This window comes from Hylobates moloch, unplaced genomic scaffold (assembly GCF_009828535.3).
Source record: "Hylobates moloch isolate HMO894 unplaced genomic scaffold, HMol_V3 SCAFFOLD_22, whole genome shotgun sequence".
Classification (NCBI taxonomy): Eukaryota; Metazoa; Chordata; class Mammalia; order Primates; family Hylobatidae; genus Hylobates; species Hylobates moloch.
In genome coordinates, this window is record NW_026652297.1 from 7,185,261 (window position 1) to 7,208,067 (window position 22,807).

General features: G+C 39.4%; 1 protein-coding gene across 1 annotated transcript in view; it reads left to right on the top strand.

Moving 5' to 3' along the window:
- The window catches only part of SLC9A9 (solute carrier family 9 member A9), a 593,042-nt gene that overhangs the window by 481,776 nt on the left and 88,459 nt on the right, over nucleotides 1-22,807 (top strand). The window contains exon 14 of the mRNA XM_058433501.1: nucleotides 7,641-7,716. Within this exon, the coding sequence (XP_058289484.1) occupies nucleotides 7,641-7,716 (76 nt within the window). The remainder of the gene's footprint in view (nucleotides 1-7,640; nucleotides 7,717-22,807) is intronic.

Below are 22,807 nucleotides of genomic sequence, written 5' to 3' on the forward strand. Positions count from 1 at the left end.
TTTTCCTGAACCAAAGAATTTATTTGCCTCTGGATTAACTTGGATCTACTATACAGACAGAGTTACCTGGACCAAGCCCTTTCTTTGTAGCTAAAGCACGAGCCAAGCCCATCTGGTAGTCTATCTGTGAGATCTCTGTGTCATCTTAACAGTTTTATCCATCTGTGGCTAGTTGTCTCAGTTTTTTTCTCTCTAGGCATGTATTTTCTGACTCTATCTTCCTGGTAACATTTATGAATTTAACTGGGCATTGGGAAGGTGAGAATATTTTTATAAAGTGCTTTCTATGCAGAGGCTAAGAATTAATGATTCACCTTTTAAAATGTAAATTTGAAAAAAATATTTCTTTGCCCCTTAATTATATACTGTGTACCCTCTTCAGAACCCAGAATTCTTTCTCTTTAGAAGCATGGAATCCGATCCTGTCCTTGGTAATTAGAAAATCAAGGCAATGCATTTGAAATTGTTATGCAAATATACTCCAGTTTGGAAGGAGACAGTAGGGAGAACGTATTGATAACAAATTCTGTTCACATGTACTATCTTAAAAAGTGCCTTGGAGCCCATAAAGAGCTCTGCAGATTTTTTTTTATTATACTTTAAGTTTTAGGGTACATATGCACAATGTGCAGGTTTGTTACATATGTATACATGTGCCATGTTGGTGTGCTGCACCCATTAACTCGCCATTTAGCATTAGGTATATCTCCTAATGCTATCCCTCCCCACTCCCCCCACCCCACAACAGTCCCCAGAGTGTGATGTTCCCCTTCCTGTGTCCATGTGTTCTCATTGTTCAATTCCCACCTATGAGTGAGAGCACGCGGTGTTTGGTTTCTTGTCCTTGTGATAGTTTGCTGAGAATAATGGTTTCCAGTTTCATCCATGTCCCTACAAAGGACATGAACTCATCATTTTTATAGCTGCATAGTATTCCATGGTGTATATGTGCCACATTTTCTTAATCCAGTCTAACGTTGTTGGACATTTGGCTTGATTCCAAGTCTTTGCTATTGTGAATAGTGCTGCAATAAATATACGTGTGCATGTGTCTTTATAGCAGCATGATTTATAGTCCTTTGGGTATATACCCAGTAATGGGATGGCTGGGTCAAATGGTATTTCTAGTTCTAGATCCCTGAGGAATCGCCACACTGACTTCCACAATGGTTGAACTAGTTTACAGTCCCACCAACAGTGTAAAAGTGTTCCTATTTCTCCACATCCTCTCCAGCATCTGTTGTTTCCTGACTTTTTAATGATGGCCATTCTAACTGGTGTGAGATGGTATCTCATTGTGGTTTTGATTTGCATTTCTCTGATGGCCAGTGATGATGAGCATTTATTCATGTGTTTTTTGGCTGCATAAATGTCTTCTTTTGAGAAGTGTCTGTTCATGTCCGTCGACCACTTTCTGATGGGATTGTTTGTTTTTTTCTTGTAAATTTGTTTGAGTTCATTGTAGATTCTGGATATTATCCCTCTGTCAGATGAGTAGATTGCAAAAATTTTCTTCCATTCTGTAGGTTGCCTGTTCACTCTGATGGTAGTTTCATTTGCTGTGCAGAAGCTCTATAGTTTAATTACATCCCATTTGTCGATTTTGGCTTTTGTTGCCATTGCTTTTGGTGTTTTAGACATGAAGTCCTTGCCCATGCCTATGTCCTGAATGGTAATGCCTAGGTTTTCTTCTAGGGTTTTTATGGTTTTAGGTCTAACATGTAAGTCTGTAATCCATCTTGAATTAATTTTTGTATAAGGTGTAAGGAAGGGATCCAGTTTCAGCTTTCTACATATGGTTAGCTAGTTTTCCCAGCACCATTTATTAAATAGGGAATCCTTTCCCCATTGCTTGTTTTTGTCAGGTTTGTCAAAGATCAGATAGTTGTGGATATGCGGTGTTATTTCTGAGGGCTCTGTTCTGTTCCATTGATCTATAACCTTGTAGTATAGTTTGAAGTCAGGTAGCGTGATGCCTCCAGCTTTCTTCTTTCAGGTTAGGATTGACTTGGCGATGCGGGCTCTTTTTTGGTTCCATATGAACTTTAAAGTAGTTTTTTCCAATTCTGTGAAGAAAGTCATTGGTAGCTTGATGGGGATGGCATTGAATCTATAAATTACCTTGGGCAGTATGGCCATTTTCACAATATTGATTTTTCCAACCCATGAGCATGGAATGTTCTTCCATTTGTTTGTATCCTCTTTTATTTCATTGAGCAGTGGTTTGTAGTTCTCCTTGAAGAGGTCCTTCACATCCCTTGTAAGTTGGATTCCTAGGTATTTTATTCTCTTTGAAGCAGTTGTGAATGGGAGTTCACTCATGATTTGGCTCTCTGTTTGTCTGTTATTGGTGTATAAGAATGCTTGTGATTTTTGTACATTGATTTTGTATCTTGAGACTTTGCTGAAGTTGCTTATCAGCTTAAGGAGATTTTGGGCTGAGACAGTGGGATTTTCTAGATATACAGTCATGTCATCTGCAAACAGGGACAATTTGACTTCCTGTTTTCCTAATTGAATACCCTTTATTTCCTTCTCCTGCCTAATTGCCTTGGCTGCAGATTAATTATGATAATTATTTGTCTTTGTTATCAGTTGGTGCAACTTTCACTGACATTAATAATGAATATGAAATCTTGAGAAATAGAAAGGAAAATCCTCCCTCTCTCACTTAATCCACTGAATCCCCCTGAAATGAGGAGCAATCCCATATGATTATCCCAAAGCAGAGTTCATCCAGTTCGCTTAGCAAAGTCCTCATATTTGAATATTGACGGAGGAATGTATTTACATTTGCCTAGTTCTTTTTCATCAAAGTTAATACAATAAACAGTCCCTTCTTGCTTTGGTGCCTGTTTTTCACAGATTTCTTGCCAGAACCTTTTGTTTTCTCTCAGGGGTTCAAATAAGCACGAAACAGAGTACCATCATAATTTTTCTGTTGCTCTCTCTCTAGAGGGTGTTAAGTATTAGGGGATCACCTAAAAGAAAACTACCCACTGCCTGCTATTCTGTCACTTCCCAACCTCTGGTCTATTGCCTTATTTAAGGAGAAAAAGATATCAAATGGCCCAGTCATTTTTAAAATTTCCCCAGAAAAAAGGAGGTTAATAAAAGAGCCAGAAAATCCCCATGTATCAAATATTCTGCTGCTTAGAGTATCTAGTTAAATAAAAGTTGAGATTCAACATGCTTGACTCTCCAGTTCCCATTTATAGCTGTGAAACATGAGGCTCAGAGTTGGCATCATTAGTAATAGTATTATTACTAAAATGTTGTATCTAAACTCAAATCTTGGTCTTTAGTTTCTGGAGCCTGTGCTTATTCTAACATGCACACCACATCCCCTCTGGAATAAAGATCCTCAAAAGAGAAGAAATATTGCTAATGATAAGAAAAATACCATCAAGTTCCAGATTCGACTTGTGATGACTGCTCACATCTATTGTCCTTGAGGTGTGAGCTCATCTCTGCTTCAGAAGAATCCAGATAGATTGATGCTACCTGCTGTCCGCTACCCATCTGGACCCTCCCGTGGGCTGGCTCTCTGTGCTGCCTCATCAGATACCTTCCCTGTTCCAGGGTGATTTCAAAGGCCAGCCTTCCCTTAGCACATTTATCTTCAACCCTCAGTGCACAAGCAGAGCATACACTAGACTAATTCATTTATTTCTACTCATTTACTGATGGCCTTTCATAACCAAGTTATTAAGTCATCAATAACTTCAGAGAAATAAACGAATGGATCCAGAACTGGGCCAAAAGATATTTAAGACATATTCTGAACATTTTATCTAGGATCGGTATAAATGTCAATGCTGGGTCATCGGTGGTATTTTCCCCACCTGGGAAAACATATTTCACAGATGTTTTATTCTAATTAGATCCAAGTTTATTCCTCACAAAGTATTGAAATGAATAACATCTCCAGTCACCCACATAAAATGAAGGTTTTTTAAAAAGAGATTGCATGTGTTAATATTTTTCCGAAATACTACCTAATGTATGTTGCTCCCATCAGCCGACCGTAAACATCCCTGGAAGATTTGCCAAAAATAGAGTATAAGCTCTTTCAGAAGTGCATATGAGTGCTGATATTTTCCCCTCGGGAAATAAAAAGCAGAGGAAAAGGAGAAAAAGAGAGGATTTCTAAGACCTTGGGAAACCTTGAAACCAGTATCTAGAAGTCTAAAGAAATTCCTAACACTAAAGTGAAGTTTCTATGGGGACATTTTCAAAGCCATTGGCAGTTCAGCCAGCTGAGGGGAGCCCTACATTGTCAGTATGTTTTGGGGAGTGTATACCTGCTGTATCTCAGCCTGCGGGAGGAGCATTCCATTGCTCTGACTTCCCCTTTTGCACTAGTTTGCTCTCCACTTGTATCCTGGGGCCCCATCTAGATAAGAGGAATCTTGCCTGCTTACGGGCTTCAGTATTCTTGGAAACCTATATGTATCCCAGTTACATCAGTTTCCTCATCTGTAAAATAGGAATAATAATAGGCCACACTTCATCAAATAATCACAAGAATCTGAAGTGTTAATATATGAAAAGTACTTAGAATAGTGTCTGGCATATGGTAAGTGTTCAAGAAGTATACTTTTTAGTATTACTATTGTCATTAATAAAAAGTCTTTTCCATATGATTAGGACCTAAGAGACCAGCCAGTCCAATTTCCTCAATTCATTTTACAGACAAGGAAGCTGCAGCCCATCGAAGTTACGTAGTCTGTTAATAGAATGTCTGTGCTTTTGAATTAAAGGCTGAATTAGACACTTGCAGAAAAGCATTCTCTTTGGAGTCCAGCAGTCCTAGACTTACCTTCTAGTTGTGTGACTTTGAACTCATTTCTTTCCTTCTCTAAGACTCTCTAAAATCCCTATGTGCAAAATAGGTACAATGCAACCTACCTTGATAGAGTGAGAATTGAAAAAATAATGACTGAAAAAATTAATGACTGGATAATGCGACTAGCATTCTGCCTGGGAGTTAATGGGCATTCAATAGCTTGAGACCATCATTATTGGGAACATCATTCAGCTGCAGTGCTGCAGACCAGCTGCCAGAATCCCGGCCCCTGATTGCCAGTATAGCTCACCACAACACTGCCCACCCTTACATTAAAAACGAACAAAAAATGGGAATTTGCTCTCATTCCTTTTTATCGGCTTTTTAAATGACTTTCTAGTCATCAGTAGATATTATCCACTATCAAAAATTACCTATGATTGTTGATGGAGAAAAAGCTTATTCTTAAAGGGTGGGAAAAAAGGAAAGTCCCCACCCTTGGCCCTGAGCTTTTCATAACTAGTTTAGCTCAACATGTGCAGTTTTGCTTTGCCATATGAACCCCAATATGCTGTTGAGAAACAGTGGCTCAGAAACAATTTGCAGATGTTTGAGGATGATGAAGAAAACACTGTGTGCAACAGTGATTTTGCAAATCTGATACCTTTGCTGGGGTAGAAATGCTTTGAGAAAGGTATAGGGAAGGATAGAAATTGAACCAGACACCCTGGTTTCCTTTCTTGAGGAAATAGGTGTAAATTCTGACTATAGATAACAAGGCACGGCACTCCAGCCCTATCAGAAAATAGAGACCTGCGGAACTCTAATGTCCAGGAAAAGATCATCGTGTCCCACAGCAGAGACTGGGAATGGGAATAGATTCCATGGCCAAGTAACTTTGAGACACACTTTCTGTTGAAGATTTGCAATGCTCATTTATAAATGAAAGACTGAGAAGTTCTACATTTTCCTTTCTTTTTTAACTTTTATTTTAGGTTCAAGTATACATGTGCAGGTTTGTTATATAGGTAAACTTGTGTCACAGGGGTTTGTGATATAGACTGTTTCATCTCCCAGATACTAAGTCTAGTACCAATAGTTATTTTTTCTGACCTCTCCCTCCTTCCACCCTCAGGTAGGCCCTAGTGTGTATTGTTTCCATCTTTGTGTCCATGTGTTCTCATCATTTAGCTTCCATTTATAAGTAAGAACATATGGTATTTGGTTTTCTCTTCCTGCATTAGTTTAATAAGGATAATAACCTCCAGCTCCATCCATGTTCCTGCAAAAGACATAATCTCATTCCTTTTTATGAGTGCATATTATTCCAGGGTATATATGTACCACATTTTCTTTATCTTGTCTACCATTGGTGGGCATTTAGGTTACTTCTATGTCTTTGCTATTGTGAATAGTGCTGCAATGAATGAGAAGTCCTCCATTTAAGAAACCTATTTAACACTGTAGACCCCATCCTTTCCTGAATGATTAGCACAAGATTTCCATCAACATCAAGTGAACAGTGATACTCTAGGGGACACTGTTTGGAAAAATGCAAGGCTTGAAAAATCAGAAATCTTAAGACAATCAGTGAAAAAGACAATGAATAGTTTGGGCTTTAATTTCATTGTGAGTCTCTGCTTCAGCCATTTTAAACAAAGGATAAATGGCTGACTAAACGTGAAGCACACTTTGCTTTCTTGTAGTTCCATTTCATTTGTGGGGGATAGAACAGCAGCATCTACTGGTACACATATGTTTCCCGGGGTAGAACACAGCCTTTTGTGTCCAGCTATTTATCATTAACCAATGATGGAACTGGCTAGAAAAGGACAAAAAAAATAAAAGCAAATCAATTTGAGCTCATCTAAGGGCTGGCTGTGGAGCGTCCAGTCGACTTCCATTGTCTTCCATGGGTCATTATATCCTCAGAAGACTATTCATATTACTACTGGACTGCAACTTATGACACAATTTGGGCATGAAAACTGTGGGTCCAGACATAGCAACAAAGCCCACAGTAAGATATATAAATGCTTTTAATGATGAGGATAATTACACTGATTGAAATTCTCTTAACACACAAAATGGAATACAGTAAAAATGCCACTGTGTACCCTCCTTACATCTTATTATCTGTCTCTAAAGCTCACAAAAAAAAATTCACTTTCTTTCCTTTTTTTTTCACATTTCATCACCTTCTCTCACAAAAACACCCATCAAACACTTTCTCTTCCTTTTTTGTCTTTAATTCTTTATCATCCTCTCACCCTTTATGGCCCTTGTGGGAAAGAAAAAAAGAGATAGACAAGCACATTCAATTGTTGCAATCTTCTCATCAGGAATATCTATTTCAAAACTCTTCATAATCTAGGCAGAAATATATCAAAAACCAACCAATAGCCTTTGGTAATAATCTATCAAACAAAATGAATAAAATATAGCGTAACACTTATTAGACTATTATCCTCACTTTAGCCTTGACGTTTTGGTAATCCATAAATAAATATCATCCAAATTTGACAGAAGTAAACTGTAAAATTCCCACAACAGCACTATGACAGAAATGTCATTTTTATTGATGTCAAAATAGCATTTCTTAGCTATTTAATAAAATCGGGATTATTAAGAAAAGTAAATGTTGAAATACTCCAAAAGGGTCTCATCCACATAGCAAGATTTATGAGCTAATTTGCCTGGCAACTGCTTCACCATTTAGATGAAAATGCCTATACCTAGAAAGGTTTTTTTTAAATGTAGTTAAATTTAATTTCGTTTGACATGTGTTTTTATATTAAAATGTTTTTGACTATTTACCCAATGCCTTTTTCTATTGTTTCTCCCCAGGAAGCAAATAACTTGGATAAAAACACGACGAAAGCAGAGAGTGCTCGGCTCTTCAGAATGTGGTATGGCTTCGACCACAAGTATCCTTTGATAATAACAATCTCACACATCCTGCTGCAGGCAGAGAATTACTTTAAGCTGTTGATCGTTGAAGTGTGCACTCCTGCTCTTCAAGAAACACCAAAAGGTAAAGTGAATTCACAGCCAAACTCATAAAAAGGAATGATTTCATAAACTAAAAAGCAGGGTAGTCCATACTTAAGTGTTTCAGAGAGCTAAAGTGAAACTTCTCAGTGTCAAATTTATCTAATGTTTTCCTGACAATAATGCCAGTTGATAAAATCATATAGTCCTGAAGAAGCTGTTTTGCTGTTCTTCCCTTTGTAAAGCTCTAATACTTCTGGTCAAATAGGCCTGCTTGATTGAGGGCACTGTATGAACAGTCTCAGCAGCCTCTGGCCAGGGTAACCCAGCCAAAGCTCCTGCACCCTTCTTCCAGGAACCCATTTGTGTGTTTTTGTTTCATGCTGTAAAAAATGAAGGGGTTGGGACAGGGAACAAAAATAAATGGGCCAAGGAGATGAGTCCAGTTCATCAGAGTTCATCATAAAATAGCACTGCTTTGTTTTCCAGGCAGACTTGAATAAGCTTTTTCCAGTGAAGGGCAATTTTAAAAATCTGGCAATCACTGTAAACATAGTAGCTCAGATATACCTTGCCATGTGATTCCTGGGGCTAAGTCAGGCCTGAAGTGTTTTGCCATTGTGAGCTGCAGTAAGCGGTCCGTCTCTAATCCCAGGCAAAAGCTCCAAGGAAGAAAGGAAAGAACTGCACTGTAAATTGAATGTGTTGGGTCTTCGTAGCTAGTTTTCCAGCCACAAATCCCTCTCCTTTCAGTGAGAAAATGTCAGTCACTGGATGATTTTAAGTGCCTAAGCAAAAATGGTTAAAGCCACAACAGATCAGTGGGAGAGGAGGAAAAATTAAGAATAGGGAAAGAAAATTCAAAGAATAGGTGAAGAAAAAGAGGTAAAAATGGACAGGGGAGAGGAGGCAAGAGAAATATAGGAAATTTACGGCAGGAAGGAAAGGAAAGCAAATTAGAGGAATGACTGGAAAATAGAAAGCAAAAATTAAGAAAGAAGTGAAGAGAAACCAATTGAAGATTGCAGAGATAAGCAAAAGTAAAACAATGTGAGAATTAAAAAGCAATTTTGCAAAAGTAGGCATTCCAAGAATTATTAAATGGTGATGTGGAAGATAGAGGGTTTTTGAGGTTAGAGTTTTGTTTTTTCATAGCTCTGTTATCTATGGCCAGATATCCTTTCTTGCTCAGTTTTCAGTTTTATGGACAAATGTAGGTTGCCACCATCTTGAGAGAAGTCCATCTTGGCCACTAATTATTTCTTAAAGGTTCTGGTATCTCATTAATTACCTGAAGACTTTCTGGTCTCTCTAAGGAAAGCTAGTTCTTAGAAAGTTATTGCTGGTTTTTGCTCCTGTTTGATCTCTCTTTGGAAGCAGAATTTGCCGCTGCCATTGCTTATAAGCATCTGATAACCCAGTTTGTTCAAAATTATAAAAGTTTGACCAAAGAGTAAACACAATGAGATGTCCAGAAAGAACACGGTAAATCAGCAATGAGATAAAAGATGTTTTTGTTCAAATTCTGACAATGCTATGAGGAAAGCTTTACAATGAAGAAAAGGAATAAAGTGAAAAAAAAACTTGAAGACAAGAAAATAAAAGTTTGGAGCCCATCAAAATTTTTAGCTTAAGACAGTGACACTAAATTCAGATGATGTCATAGTTTTTGTCTCACTTTCATCAGGGGTTTATTTCCATATGATTATAGACAGACTAGCAAAAATAAAAGCAGATTTACACTCTCAGTCATATCTCTTCTCATGGTAATTTATCCTCCTGCACATTCATTCTAGAAATTGCTATGCTGCCGTCACTACACAAATATATATTCACTTAGACAATGAATTTATACCTAGAGAGTAGCAAGCAAACAGTTTCAACTATGTGGCCTCTTAATATATCTGTTATTTTAGAGCAAATTATCCATTTGGTATTTATGTTCATTCTATTGTCCACCCAGAACCCAGGCAGTGTGTCCTGTGAACTTCATAAGTTAGGCTATGCCAGCCACCACCAGTGTAGAGATTAGCCCCTCATCCTGAGATCAGGTTGCTGGCCTGGACCAAAAAGAAATTTTCACGAGGCTGAAAGAAATTGGCTATGTAGTTTGGAGCTGTAAAGTTTCATTTCAGTAAAATTGTATCATGCAAATGAGGTATCACAAATAATTAGACAAAAGAAAAAGAAGAATATATAACTTCATACACACCTATATCAGTCAGGGTTCTTCAAATAAATAGAACCAGCAGAAGTACTTTACATATCATATACATACAGATTTATTTCAAGGAATTGGTTTATACAGTTGTGGGGCTGGCAGGTCCAAAATTTGCAGAGCAGGCTCTCTGTCTGGAAATTCAGGCAGGAGCTAATACTGCAGTCCTTAGGCAGAATTCTTTCTTCCTCAGAAAAGCCTAAGTTTTGCTGTTAAGTCCATGCAACTGATCGCATAAGGCCCACACACCGTATTGAAGATAAACTCCTTTACTTAGTGTCAATCGCAGATATTAACCACATCTACAAAATACCTTAGGTGTCAACAATGACACCTAAGTTGGGGGTTAAATGAATAACTGAGTAGTCTAGCCAGGTTGACCCATAAAACTAACAATCACATCACCGAATTTATATTCGATTAATGCCTAATATTCAGACTCAAAGGTAGAAAGCCCCTCTTAATTTACCACTGTTATCAATAAAACCAGTCACTCACATAGTTTTGTTTTTTCTTTTTCATAGCATAAGTAGTACATACATACCTTCCCCTAAAAGTTTTCCAAAAACTACAGAATAAAAATTATAAAACTTAACATTCAATGAGGATGAACAATGCCAAGCACTGTGTTCAGTGCTTTACATTTATTACTTCATTCCACCTCCCCAGCTCTGTAGCAGGCTGGGAGGGTCTAGAGATATAACAACACAAGTGTACTACTGATTGGGTTGGCCTCTGCTGCAACAGGGCTCCCCTGTTGGAAAGAAGCCTATGATGCCAAAACTGATGATTAATTAAGGTTCATTATGATTCAACGTGGGCAGCAATTCCAAATTATGGAGTGCAAAGACGAAATTGAGAAATGCGGAGGTGAGAAAGGGAACGAATGTTACTGAGCAGCGAGGAATGTTATTCATTTAATTCTCTTCATTTAACTACTCTTTTTGTTTTATTTAATTCTTACAATCACCCTCTTTGATGTGGAGGAAACAAACTCCCAGATAACTTAAATAATTTTGTTTCCATAGCTAGTAACTATCAATTTCATGATTCAAGCCCTGATTAGTCTCACCCTAAAGTCCATCAAGACACCTAAACAAACTTGATTATTAACAATTCTGTCCATGATATCTCTTATTCTACCTGTAAATCCTCATGTCTCACTGTGTTCATAAAGTCACCATTAAAACAATGAATAATTAGGACTCCTTACATGGTACAGTCCAGAGCTCACATCTTGAACATTTGTTGGTACTATATCGGTGTGATAACAAGGTTACAGGTTTTTGTTGGTCACACAGAGAACACCACCACGAAGGAGTCCCCAACTTCTGAATCAGATCCTCAACTCTTTAGGGGCAGAAAGTTAAATATTCAGAGATTCCAAGAGTGGTTCAGTCTGATAGGAGATGGACTCACTGTAGCCAAGCTCAAAGGAGGCAGAAGTACAAACCAGACAGCAAATTCCTAAATCACCATATCCCCATTGTGGAGGGGGAGGTATGGGCAGGAGGAGATACTCTTCAGCCATAAGAAGGCTCAAGTCACAGTCTGGTCCGTAGAGCCCCTCCTATCCTACTCTTTCCCCCCAGCTCACTCTGCTCCAGCTATCCTGTCCTTCCTCAGGCACACCAAGCACCCTTCTGCACCCAGGCCCTTGCACTGGCTCTTCCCTCAGGCATTTGCTTGCTTCCTTCCTTTACCTCTTTCATTCAACTTGTTGGTGAGACTTTCCTGGCTCTATATCTAAATGTCTAAAAGGAGTTAACTCCCTCGCTCCTTCCTGCTTTACTTGTCTCACCATAACACTTCACCACCACCCGACACAGAATGGACTTTGTTTTAATAGTTTCCTCCAGCCAGGATATGTGCCTTCCATAGACAGAAATTGGGTCTGTTTTCATTCCCTGGTGTGTCCTCAGGGCATAGAACAATGCCTGGCAGAGAGTGGACACTCAATAAATATTTGTTGAAGGAATGAATGAATGAATCAATTAAGCAAGTAAGCAGTATTTTCTATCCAGGGCACCTTCATTTCAGGCATTGACGTAGCAGGAAAATCCAATTAATTATCAGAAGGCTGCTAAGTGAGTCTGAAAGCAGAGCAAGACAGAGCGGATAATATTAATGTTTTCATCCAGGCTACCCTGTGTAGACACGCAGCCTGAGTGTCTCACTCCCTAGACAGGAACAGCCACTCACAGCAGACTTAAATCCCTATTGCTTGAGCTGACCTCCTTCCTGTGGTTGGTCCATCCTTTGTTAGGTTTTATTAGTACAACGATCTGGCACATTCAAGCCTGGCTGTGGCTTAGAAGCCATTCTCTGTCTGAATGACGTTGAATACATATGTCTTATCTCACCAATCATGTTGATTTTATTAGTAACAAACTCAAAATTGTAAAGCCACCTATCGTCCTCACTAGCAATCTCTCATAATGAGGAAGTTAGAAGAAGAAATTGATGCCCCCTTATTCATATTTTAAGATATCAGATAAAATTATTTGCATGGATTCGCAGTGTTACAGTCGGTATGAGAATCTCATGTTGCCTTATTCATAGGTGACTAAGGATGTTGCTTGACTGTCTCCTTTCTAGAATCTCTTTCCATTCTCTCATTTACCATCTCTCCCCTTAAACAGGTGTATAAATTAGCCCCACAAATGTGAATGACACAGGATAAGAATGACCTTTCCAAAATAAAAAGGGCAGCCTAACATCATTTTTAGCACTTCCTGTATGCCAACATCGACTGAAGATAAGGACTTATTATGTGGTTGCCAACACTTTTTAAGTGTAAAGAAAGTGCAAAGAACAATGGATTGGCAAGTTGACACAGTAACAGAATTACATAAAGCCACATGGATGGAGATTTCCTTCCCTTAACTGGTTGGAATGAAGAGTGCACTGAGGTATTGCCAACAAAATGAAAAGCCCACAGCAGGATGTGTGGATGCTGAAAATGCTTGCATTTTCCATTCTAAAGAGTCTGGCAAGGAAAGTGGCAGGTACCAGACCCCATCTTGTACAGGCTAAGGCAGACTGGGAATCCACTTCAGGAAATGCAAACATAAATATCAGGGGCATTCAAAATGATACTTGGAAACCATGTATTAATAGATTTAAATGTAATGGCATTTTAGTCTTAACTAAAAAAAAAAAAAAAAAGAAAAACCTTCCCCTCCTAAAACTTGACAGAATTTTTTATATCCCACACAGTCATGCTTATTTTAAGTCATAGGTATGAATATTGTGAACAGCAATTTCCATTTTAAATGATGATCCTGTACTGCAGTTTTTCCCTATCCTGACTGGCTGAAACACCCATGAATTATTTATTGGGGTAGTTTGCTGTGGCCTTGTGAATGACTTGAGTTTACTTCACAAAAAACTCTCAGAGGAACAAAGAATGTTAGTTCTGTGATCCCAGTTTTATAAATGAGGCAACTGAGCCCAAGAGAGGAAAAAGGCACATCCGAGGTTACTGATGGACTTGGAGCCAGCGTTCGTAATCAACAGTAGAACAGGCTGTGTCACCTAAGCAATCAAAGGATCCCAGTTCAGGTGGCCCATCTGGTGAGTTCTGGTAGCTTTAACATGATTGTGATGCCATTTTCTTAAGTGTTCCTAGCGTATAATTGGTTGTTTTAGTCTGATGGCTTCTTTGGTGGTTCAGCAAAAGCCTCACCTGTCTGAAGGGGAGGTGTGTTTTACTTTCAGTAGCAAGCAGGAGAGATAGCAAAGGATGTAAGTAATCTTTTGTTCAAGGGATACTTTATTGATTGCCCACTATGTGGAGGCAATATACTAGGTACTGAGGGTAGGCATGGTTGACCCTCACAAAGTCTTGCTTTGTTCCTCATGGTCACAAAGTCCTTTGAAATCACAGGTGGTCCCTAGCATAGGAAAGGAAGACATTGGCATCATCAGAATTTCATGGGGGGGGATGAACTCTTTAGGAGAGCCATCAATTAAAATCATTGGTAGCTCTCACTTGCAAAATGTAAAGATAACTCCACAAGTAGTTTCAGAAAGCAACAAAATTTCGAAATATTTGAAGTAAACATAAGCAATCAGCTTCCTAAAGGCTCTTCCTAAACGCATTCTCGGATGGCATCCGCACATGAATATGCACATGGCATTATAACTGCTTCTCCTGGGAAGCTGGCTGTAGGGAGGAGCCCAGCTTGCACTGGGCTGCAATGCAGCCATCACTCCCATCCCATGGTTAATAATACCTAGAATACCATTATTATTTGGGGTATTTAGGTTGACTTTTGGTCATCCATATCCTTACAGGTGCTGCTGTAGAAAAATCTCATAGAAAGTCTTTGACTTAGCACCTAAGTGAAGTGGAATTAAAGCTTCCTGAAAGAGGCTGGGTTCAGTGGCTCAACCCTGTAATCCCAGCACCTTAGGGGGTGAAGCGGGAGTATCAGTTGAGCCAAGAGTTTGAGACCATCCTGGGCAACATAGCAAGACCCCATCTCTACAAAAAAAAAAATTAACTGAGCATGGTAGCATGCACCTGTAGTCCTACCTACTAGGAAGGCTGAGGCAGGAGGATCACTTGAGCCCAGGAGTTCAAGGCTGCAATGAGCTATGATTTTGCCACTGCCCTCCAGCTTGGGCAACAAAGTGAGTTCCTATCTCTTAAAAAATCCTGGGAGAAAACATCAGCTTCTTCTCGGACTCCCGTGTTCTTATGACTTTTGGGTAGGAATCAACACAGGGGAATTTTAACAGCATCTGGAAACATGTGCAGTCTTTTGTTCAGGTAACAACCTGGATCTTACATAATTTCTTCTTCCTCATAATAGGAATGATACATACTATCCTCTGTTTTGGCTGAATCCATCAGTAAAGTTGGCTAGTTATTAAAACAGCTTCCTACTGATGGCAACTGATTCACTGGCCTCTCAGAACCAACACATTTAAAACAGTTAAATAGTGCAGTTTTCTCAAGACCCTGTGGCCTAAATACATTGCAATATTCTGTAGTTGGTATAAAACTCTTCTGGAGACCTGACAAGTGACTACACGTATGACTTTATGAATTGTTACCTAAACACAATGGATTCCCCACTGTGATTATAAAATATTGTGAATCCCAAGATGGTAACTGATTTTTGTACAATGATCCTGGGATTCTACGTAAGCTTTGGCATCTCTGCTTTGTTTTGCTTTTTTCCCTGGAAAAGTTTTAATAATATTTCTATTAAATGAAAATGCTTTCATATTTCAACTTCACTTTAAACAAATCATATGAAGATCTAGATTTACACAAATAAGAAATCAGAAGGTCACTCCTCCCCTCGTAGAATGGATAAAATAAATTCCTTTAAATCAAATTCAATACATTTATTATTTTCTCAGTGCAAAGCACCATATTAGACTTTCCTCATTGATTTATTCACTCGCTTTTCACGTTTATCAAGTCTACCACATGCCAGGCACCATCCTGGGCATTCGCCATGCACCTGTAAAGAAATTCCCACAGAGCTATCATTCCAATATGGTTCTGTTTTTAAATTTCTGATTTATGGAGATCTTTTCAGGAACACATCTATGGTATAAAGAAACACACAGACATTCCACTGTCGGTTTTTATCAAATGGAAGAAAGTCTTGGTCTGTGGCCAGAAGTTATTGATTTGCTATTATAGCCTATCTACTTACTAGTTATGTAATTTTAGGAAAGTTATTTAACCATTCTGTGTCTCCCTCACTCATCTGAAAAATGGGGATAATGGAAGTCCCTGCCTCATAGCTTTGTTTTGATAATTAAATGAATTAACACAAAACACTTAGAACAGTGCTCATTACATGTATTATTATTATTATTTCTACCGACTGATAGCCACATGTCTTAAAGACAGGCATCATGTGATGTGTATAATATTGTTATTTATTATCTGAGTGACTAAAATTTCCAGTATTTTATATACTTGTCATAATTTTTTAGTTGCAACAGCTGTATTTTAATACCATTTCAAAGTCTTTAGTTTCCATAAAGGAAAGGTTTCACTTGGGCTATAAATCAGACATAATTCTTCTTCTTTGATTTTGAGTAAATGGACGGAGCTGGGTGTTAAGCTGTTCTTTTGTGTCCTCTGTTCTTCACATGCAGTTGTTTCATTTATGACTTTTCTAACTTACAGTCCATCACCTCAGTTATTTTTCTGGAAATTATACTACAGATAGCAATTTTGACTTGATAGAGAAGTGCAGCAATTTTTCTCTTCCACAGTGAAAGCAATACAAGCCTTTGATGATAATTATTCCTCTTGTACCTTACTGTGATAAAGGAAATCTTTCAATTGCACCTTTCAGGTGAAGCCATGGTGTTTTGTTATTAGCAGTGTGCTGTTATACTGAAGATTGCTAGGTCAGTACCGAATCATTTTATTAGGAAAAAAAGAGAAAGGGAAGATGATAGGACTTACAAAAACATATGAATTACCTTAATGCTGCCAGTATTGAATTTAGTTTTAATATTTCTTTCCCATGAAAAAAGAGTATAATGTTTAAATGTTCTTTAATTGTTACTTGGTCACTCCTTTTCAACTGTAGGAGCCAAGATATTTGCAGGCTGCCAACAAGCTCATGAGCTACCAGAGACACATTATCAGCATAGGCCATGGCTGCCAGCTTCACATATTACCACCTGCCAGTGAGACAGTCCTGGGTCTAGCTCGCAGACTGCAGTTATCCAGCATTTGTCTGCATGTGAAGCTATGATAGACATCACACAGAGTGTTGGGCAGACATGTCTCTTCCCTGATTAAGGTTCACTTCACAAGGGAGATGGTGATGACTCTCAATGTATGTCAAACCAACTCATGAGAAAGAGCAGGCAAAGAGATTATTATGCTGATGGTTAATAGAGGAAAAGCTTGTTGAAGAAATAAATGCTATTCTTCCAGTCATGTGAGAAAGGGCCCATGGAGGAACGGGGATTTCCTAACATGAAATTAAAGAATGAGAAGGGAGGAAGAGCTTTCCAAGAATAGGGAGTAACATGGGGAAGGTCCTGTGATGAGTGTGGCATGAATAGTATGGCGAGACAGCCTGAATAACCCACCTGAAAAGTACAGAATTACAGGAGAGAGAAAAGAGGTGGTCTCGAGGAACAATGAATAAGCCTTTGAAGTCAAGCGTGAAACCCTTATTCCCAATGCCTAGTGTAATCAGAATTCTCTCTTGTTAATATTTTATGCTTTTTTGGTTACTCAGATGGCTAAAGGTAGAGTGATCTGGTACAGGCTAAAGTATCCTTTAAAGTTTCCTTTCTGTCACAGATCTTATTGCTGTGAGGCTTGGGTTTGGTTTTCATATTTCTTCCCCCAGAAAAATAATTATTCTATTATATTTTATTCAATTATTTTAACTAAATTGAATTTTAATACTTCTTCCCTAGGGGGAAAATAGTCTTCTGCCTCCTCCTAAGCCACAGAGATAAAAAAAGAAATGGTGATTGCCCTTAAGATGCCAGCATCCTAATGAGGTAGATTGGTGGCAGCAGCCACCAATGCTGAGAGCTATCACAAAGTTCTGAGCAAAAGAAGTGTTTTTATTAGTTTATTCAGGCTGCTATAACAAAATACATTAGACTGGTAGCTTATAAACAATAGAATTTCATTTCTCACAGTTCTGTAAGCTGGGAAGTCCAAGATGAAGTTCCCAGCAATGTCCATGTCTGGTGAGGACCCGTTTCCTGATCACAGAATTCACTTTCTTGCTCTATCCTCATGTGGTGGAAGAAAGTAAACAAGCTCTCTTAGGCTTCTTTGATAAGGGCACTAATCCCATTTATGAGGGCAGAACTCTCATTACCTAATCACCTCCCAAAGGCTCCACCTCTTAATGTGATCACCTTGGGAGTCAGGCTTCAACGTGTGAATTTGGGGGGACACAAACATTCAGACCACAGCAAGTGCTATGGAAGCCACAGGGGGTAATAGCCAACTAAACAGCTTTGGAGAAGCCAGGAAGCCACACTGAAGCGACTTTGGAAGTGGGTGATAAAAGAGTAGGAATCTGTAAGGAGCAGGGCTGAGAGTGTGAAGGATTTTGTGGCAAGATAACAGCTCAGGCAAAAGCCTGAACAGGGTGCAGAGTGTTCAGAAAATGGTGAAAAGTTCAGGGCAACTAGTGGGAAGTGAAACCAGGGAATTATCACGTGCACAGATTGTGTAGGACCGCATGTGTCCCCGTTAAGAAAATGGATTTTATTTATTGACAGCAGGAAACCAATGCAGCACTTTAAGCACAGAGTCACAGAGTCCTGTTTGTTATAATGCAGAGAACTGGTGGCTGTATGGAAGCTGATCTGACAGGGAGATGAATAAACTGAAAATAATCCATGATCCAGGACAGTTGCCCTGCAAATAACCCACCAGTTTTCTGTGTGGATAAAAATGTAGACAAAATGTTTCATTCTACTTTGAAAACTATTTTAGAGCATTCAATGTGTGTTCCCAATAAAAATGAGTTAATATATAAAAGTATCACTTCATTAAGATATTGATTATTAAATTTCCACTACTGAAAATTATCCAGTGGTGTAATTGTTAGGGCCAGAGTCTACTAGAATGTTCTTTAGCTAAAAAGCCAGATCAGTCTCTAAGCTTGTCTTCTAGTATTTCAGTTTCCTGTCCATAGTCAGAAACTGGAGAATTTCAATTAATCTAACAAAAGGTTTTAACTAGTCTAACAAAAATATCTGAATTGCAATTCATTTTCAAATAAAAAGTTGTTTTTGTTCTTAAACTGATAAACTAGAATGCCACCAGCCCCCGAGCCACGCTCAGCTTCCTGGAGCAACCTCTCGCCAATAGTGACTGGCACTGTGGGCTTTTAAATGTAGGGGAAGAAGCATCAGAGAGCTAACCTTTTTCCAAAGGAAACAGACACATCCTGGAAGCCATCTCCTTGGAATTCCTTGAAATCTACCGGTGTATTAGGTTTCACTGACCTGTCGCCTATAAACATGGCCAGAACTGATTTCTAGCTCATGCAGGCTGCTAAGCAAATCTTTCCTTAATCCTTTAACATGTGTTTAATACCTCAAACAGGAAAGACTGTAGCAGCTTTATTTCCTCACTGCCCCTTCCCAGTAACTGCAAACACCTCTTCCCACATCCCTCGCTATGGACTAGCCCTTGGGTTACAGGTGCCAAGCCCTTTGCTGTTCCTTCCACTGGTTCATGTAGACACAGAATTATGCCTGGAATGCCCAAGAGCAGCGAGTGGGTGTCAGTCATGAGGGGTGGCTGACCAAGGCTGGCTGTGTGCACTGCGGGCTCCGGGTGCTGAAGGAAGAGAAGTCCCCAGAGTACCCCTAGGTGGGTGCCCCACATGGTAAACAACTCTAGCAGTACAAGCTCAGAAGCCTGGTATTTAACTGGATTGGCCAACTTTTTTCCCCTTTTTCCCCATTTTCTTAGTCTAAAGTCCTCAGGCCTTCTCTGATCTGAAATATTCGGAAGATGAACATTATGGTAATTGGTAATTGTACAAGCACTTTGCAAACATCAAGTGCTTCATAAAGTTAAAATGATACTAAATTCAGTGACAGGTTTATAGGCCTGAAGGCCTTCAGACTCATTTTGCAGATATAAACAAAGAATTTTATTACATTTTTATTATTTTTAAATTCTAGCTGATTTCCTGCTATATTCAAGGTTATCATGAGCCCATAAGTCTCTTCTCAGTTCACAGATATGCCTTATTGAGAAATCCTCCTCGCCTCAATCTTTGGCTTCTACAAATCCCACTTTTTGGAAGATATCCCACTGTGGAATGGGTACTCCCCTCCACCATCAACTATTCACCAAGAATCCCTCTCCTTGACCTCCCAACAAACAGAAGTTGATGCTCTCCAGCTGAGGCCCTTCCTTCTCGGCCTAGCCTTTGTAAAAACTGTTGGTGTTCCTGTTGGGAACTACAGATTAAATCCCTGATGAACGTACCTATCTTTCTTGCGAGCTCAGTCTTTTGCAAACCTTTGAAAATGTTGTCTAGGCCATTTAGAAGAGACATAATAATATTTAAATCAGGGTTTTTCAAACTGCTGATCGTAACTCGTTAGTGGTTCTCACAAGCAATTTAGTGGGTTCCTAACCAACACTTCTTAATAAATAGTAGACTAGAGAAAATGTCACAGTGCATTGAGGAATTAGAAGTAAATTTTATTTCATAAAACTTGTTTCAGGGGTGTGTGCATGTACACTGGGTTGTGATATAACATGTATGCCTTAATGGGGTCATAATCAAAAAGTTTTAAAACCTTGATCATTGCTGGTATAAAATTCTTGTGTAGGAACTCTCAGGCCTTTCCCCTAATTGCTTTAAGTGTCCAGCAAGTTGAGCAAGGAGCTGTGAGAACACAAAGGAGAGAGAGCCCTCAATTCTGGGTTTATTTTCGAAAAGTTAACAGTTGTTGGTAGATTCGAGCTGGACTTTGAGAAAAAGATGGAATTTGACTAATAGCAACTGGAGGGAGCTGGAGTAAAGGCCAGATTAGGGGGGAGAGAGAAGCAACATGGAGCTGTGGACAGAGCAATGAGTTTGAAGATCTGGCTGCTAGTCATCCCTCAGCCCCTCAGCTATGGAACTCTAGGTTCCAGGCCTGCCCTGAGCCACTATTTTCTAATCTGTAAGATGAATATAATCATATCTGCCCCACAGAGTAACTGTAAATTTCAAATGGAAAAAGGTGAATGAAACCACTTCGAACACTAGAAAGTACCAAACAAACACAACATACGTGTTTTCTTTTTCTAGACAAAGCAAAGGTCACAAGTAGAGGTGCAAATGTGGAAAACTATTGTGTGTGCTTGGGGTTAAGTAAGGATTGCAGCTCGGCACATGTAAGATTGGCCAAAGAGGAAAGACTAACAAGATGTGTTCAGGGAAATCTGAAAAGATTTTGAGTATCAGGTGAAGGTGTCTAGATTTGACTTAGTAAATAATGAGGAATCGGATGATTTGTAGACATAAGAGTGACATAGTCTTGTTTTAGAAAGATTGATCTAACAGCAGTGATTAGGAAGAAGTCATGGGGACCTCAATTATGGTAGTTGCAATGGGAATAGAAAGGAAAAGTATAGATGCCAGAAAACTCAGGCCTCAAATCCATAGAATCTGATGCTGCATTATTGGGGGTACCAGGACTGCAGAGAGAAAGGGCCAGGCAGGTGCCAGTTGTGAGGAAGCAGCCGCAGGTGACTGTGGGGTTCCAGCCCTCATGACTGTAAGTCTGCTTATGCCAGTCAAAGAAACAAGGAAGGCAGAAAGACTACTCTTGTGGGGAGACAATGTGTGTGGTTGGTTCCCTGTCTCCAGGTAGAATCCTATTTATATGAACCTGCTCCATTTACCTACTGAGCCAGTTCTTTGAGATAAACAAGCCACTTGCCCAGCGTTGCCTCACAGATGGAGTTCTCTAAACCTCTGAGTGAACTTGTTTTTCTCTGAGTGGCTCTCTCATAGGGGGGATGCTCTACAATTAACATCCTACTCAAAAATAGGCAGAATACTTATTTTAGTATTTTGTGCTAATTCAGTCTCATCAACTTGTCTTCTATCTGTAGACTTCACTTAAGTTAACCCCCAGGTTAACTTATGTTATGAATACAACATTGATATACCACATCCTACCAATCAAGTTCAGACTCAATCGCCTGGAACAGCACAGAGCATGAGTCAAATAGCTAGGTTCAGATCTTTGTCACCTACTAGCTGTGTGACACTGGGAAAATTACTTGAACTCTCTGAACCTTGATGTCATAATCTGTAAAATGGCGACAATGACAATGATAATAATACCTATCTTGCAGGATGTTTGTGAGAGTCACACTATTACACTTAACATACATAGCATAGGGCCTAGAAAAATTAGGTCCTTGATAAAGGGCTGCTCTTGTCATTATTATTAAAGGACATGAGTTGATGGGCCCCACCCTCCTTCACAACCACACGCCGAAGCTTTTCCCTAGTTCTGTGGGATGAGGCGTGTCCTGGTTCTGTCCAAAGAAAAGAGCTTCCAGGGCTGACCTGTCAGGACCCACCTCTTTAGGAGCAAAAAGATTATCACCACCCCTCTCCTTTCAGGTAAGCACCTTTAAGCCCAGCTACAGGCTCTTCAGGCAAAATTACTTTGTTCCAGCTCAGTGATGGTCTGAAAATGCTAAGTGTCCTTCACAAAGAATAAACAGGCAAAGATGGGACTGCTACATTCGTGTTACTCCCGTCTGCCAGTAGCTGGGGGCAGAGAGTTGGAGACTGAGGAGAGAGTAGGTCCCTATGGCTGTAGTCAGCAGATACCAGGGGCAGCTGGCTTCCTCCTCCGGGGGCAGCTGGCTTCCTCCTGCCCCAAGATCAGGGGATTCTTGGGAATCTCAACATGCAGTAGAACCCCAGCGGTCACAAAGCAGCGAGATTAGGAGTCAGAAGTTCTGATTTTGAGCCCAGGCTTTGCAGGCCACATGAGCTTGAACCAATCTCTCTAAGCTCCAGTTTCATTTGTAAAGTAAAAGAAATGCCCCTCCTTGTTTTTAACCACAACAGCAACTCCCCCGTACCCAAAGCGTTCTAGACACAATTTCATGAACTCCTAAGACCTTGACAACCCGTGATTCTCATATGGCATTCTCCATGTTTTTTAATAGGCTTGGGAAGTAGAGTTCATTTTTTAGCCTTTCCAACCAAAACTATATTGCACAATGAAAGTGCTTATAACAAAGTATTCTGTAAGAATTTGGCTTTTTATTGGCCAAACAAAAGACAGTTTTATAAAAAAGGAGT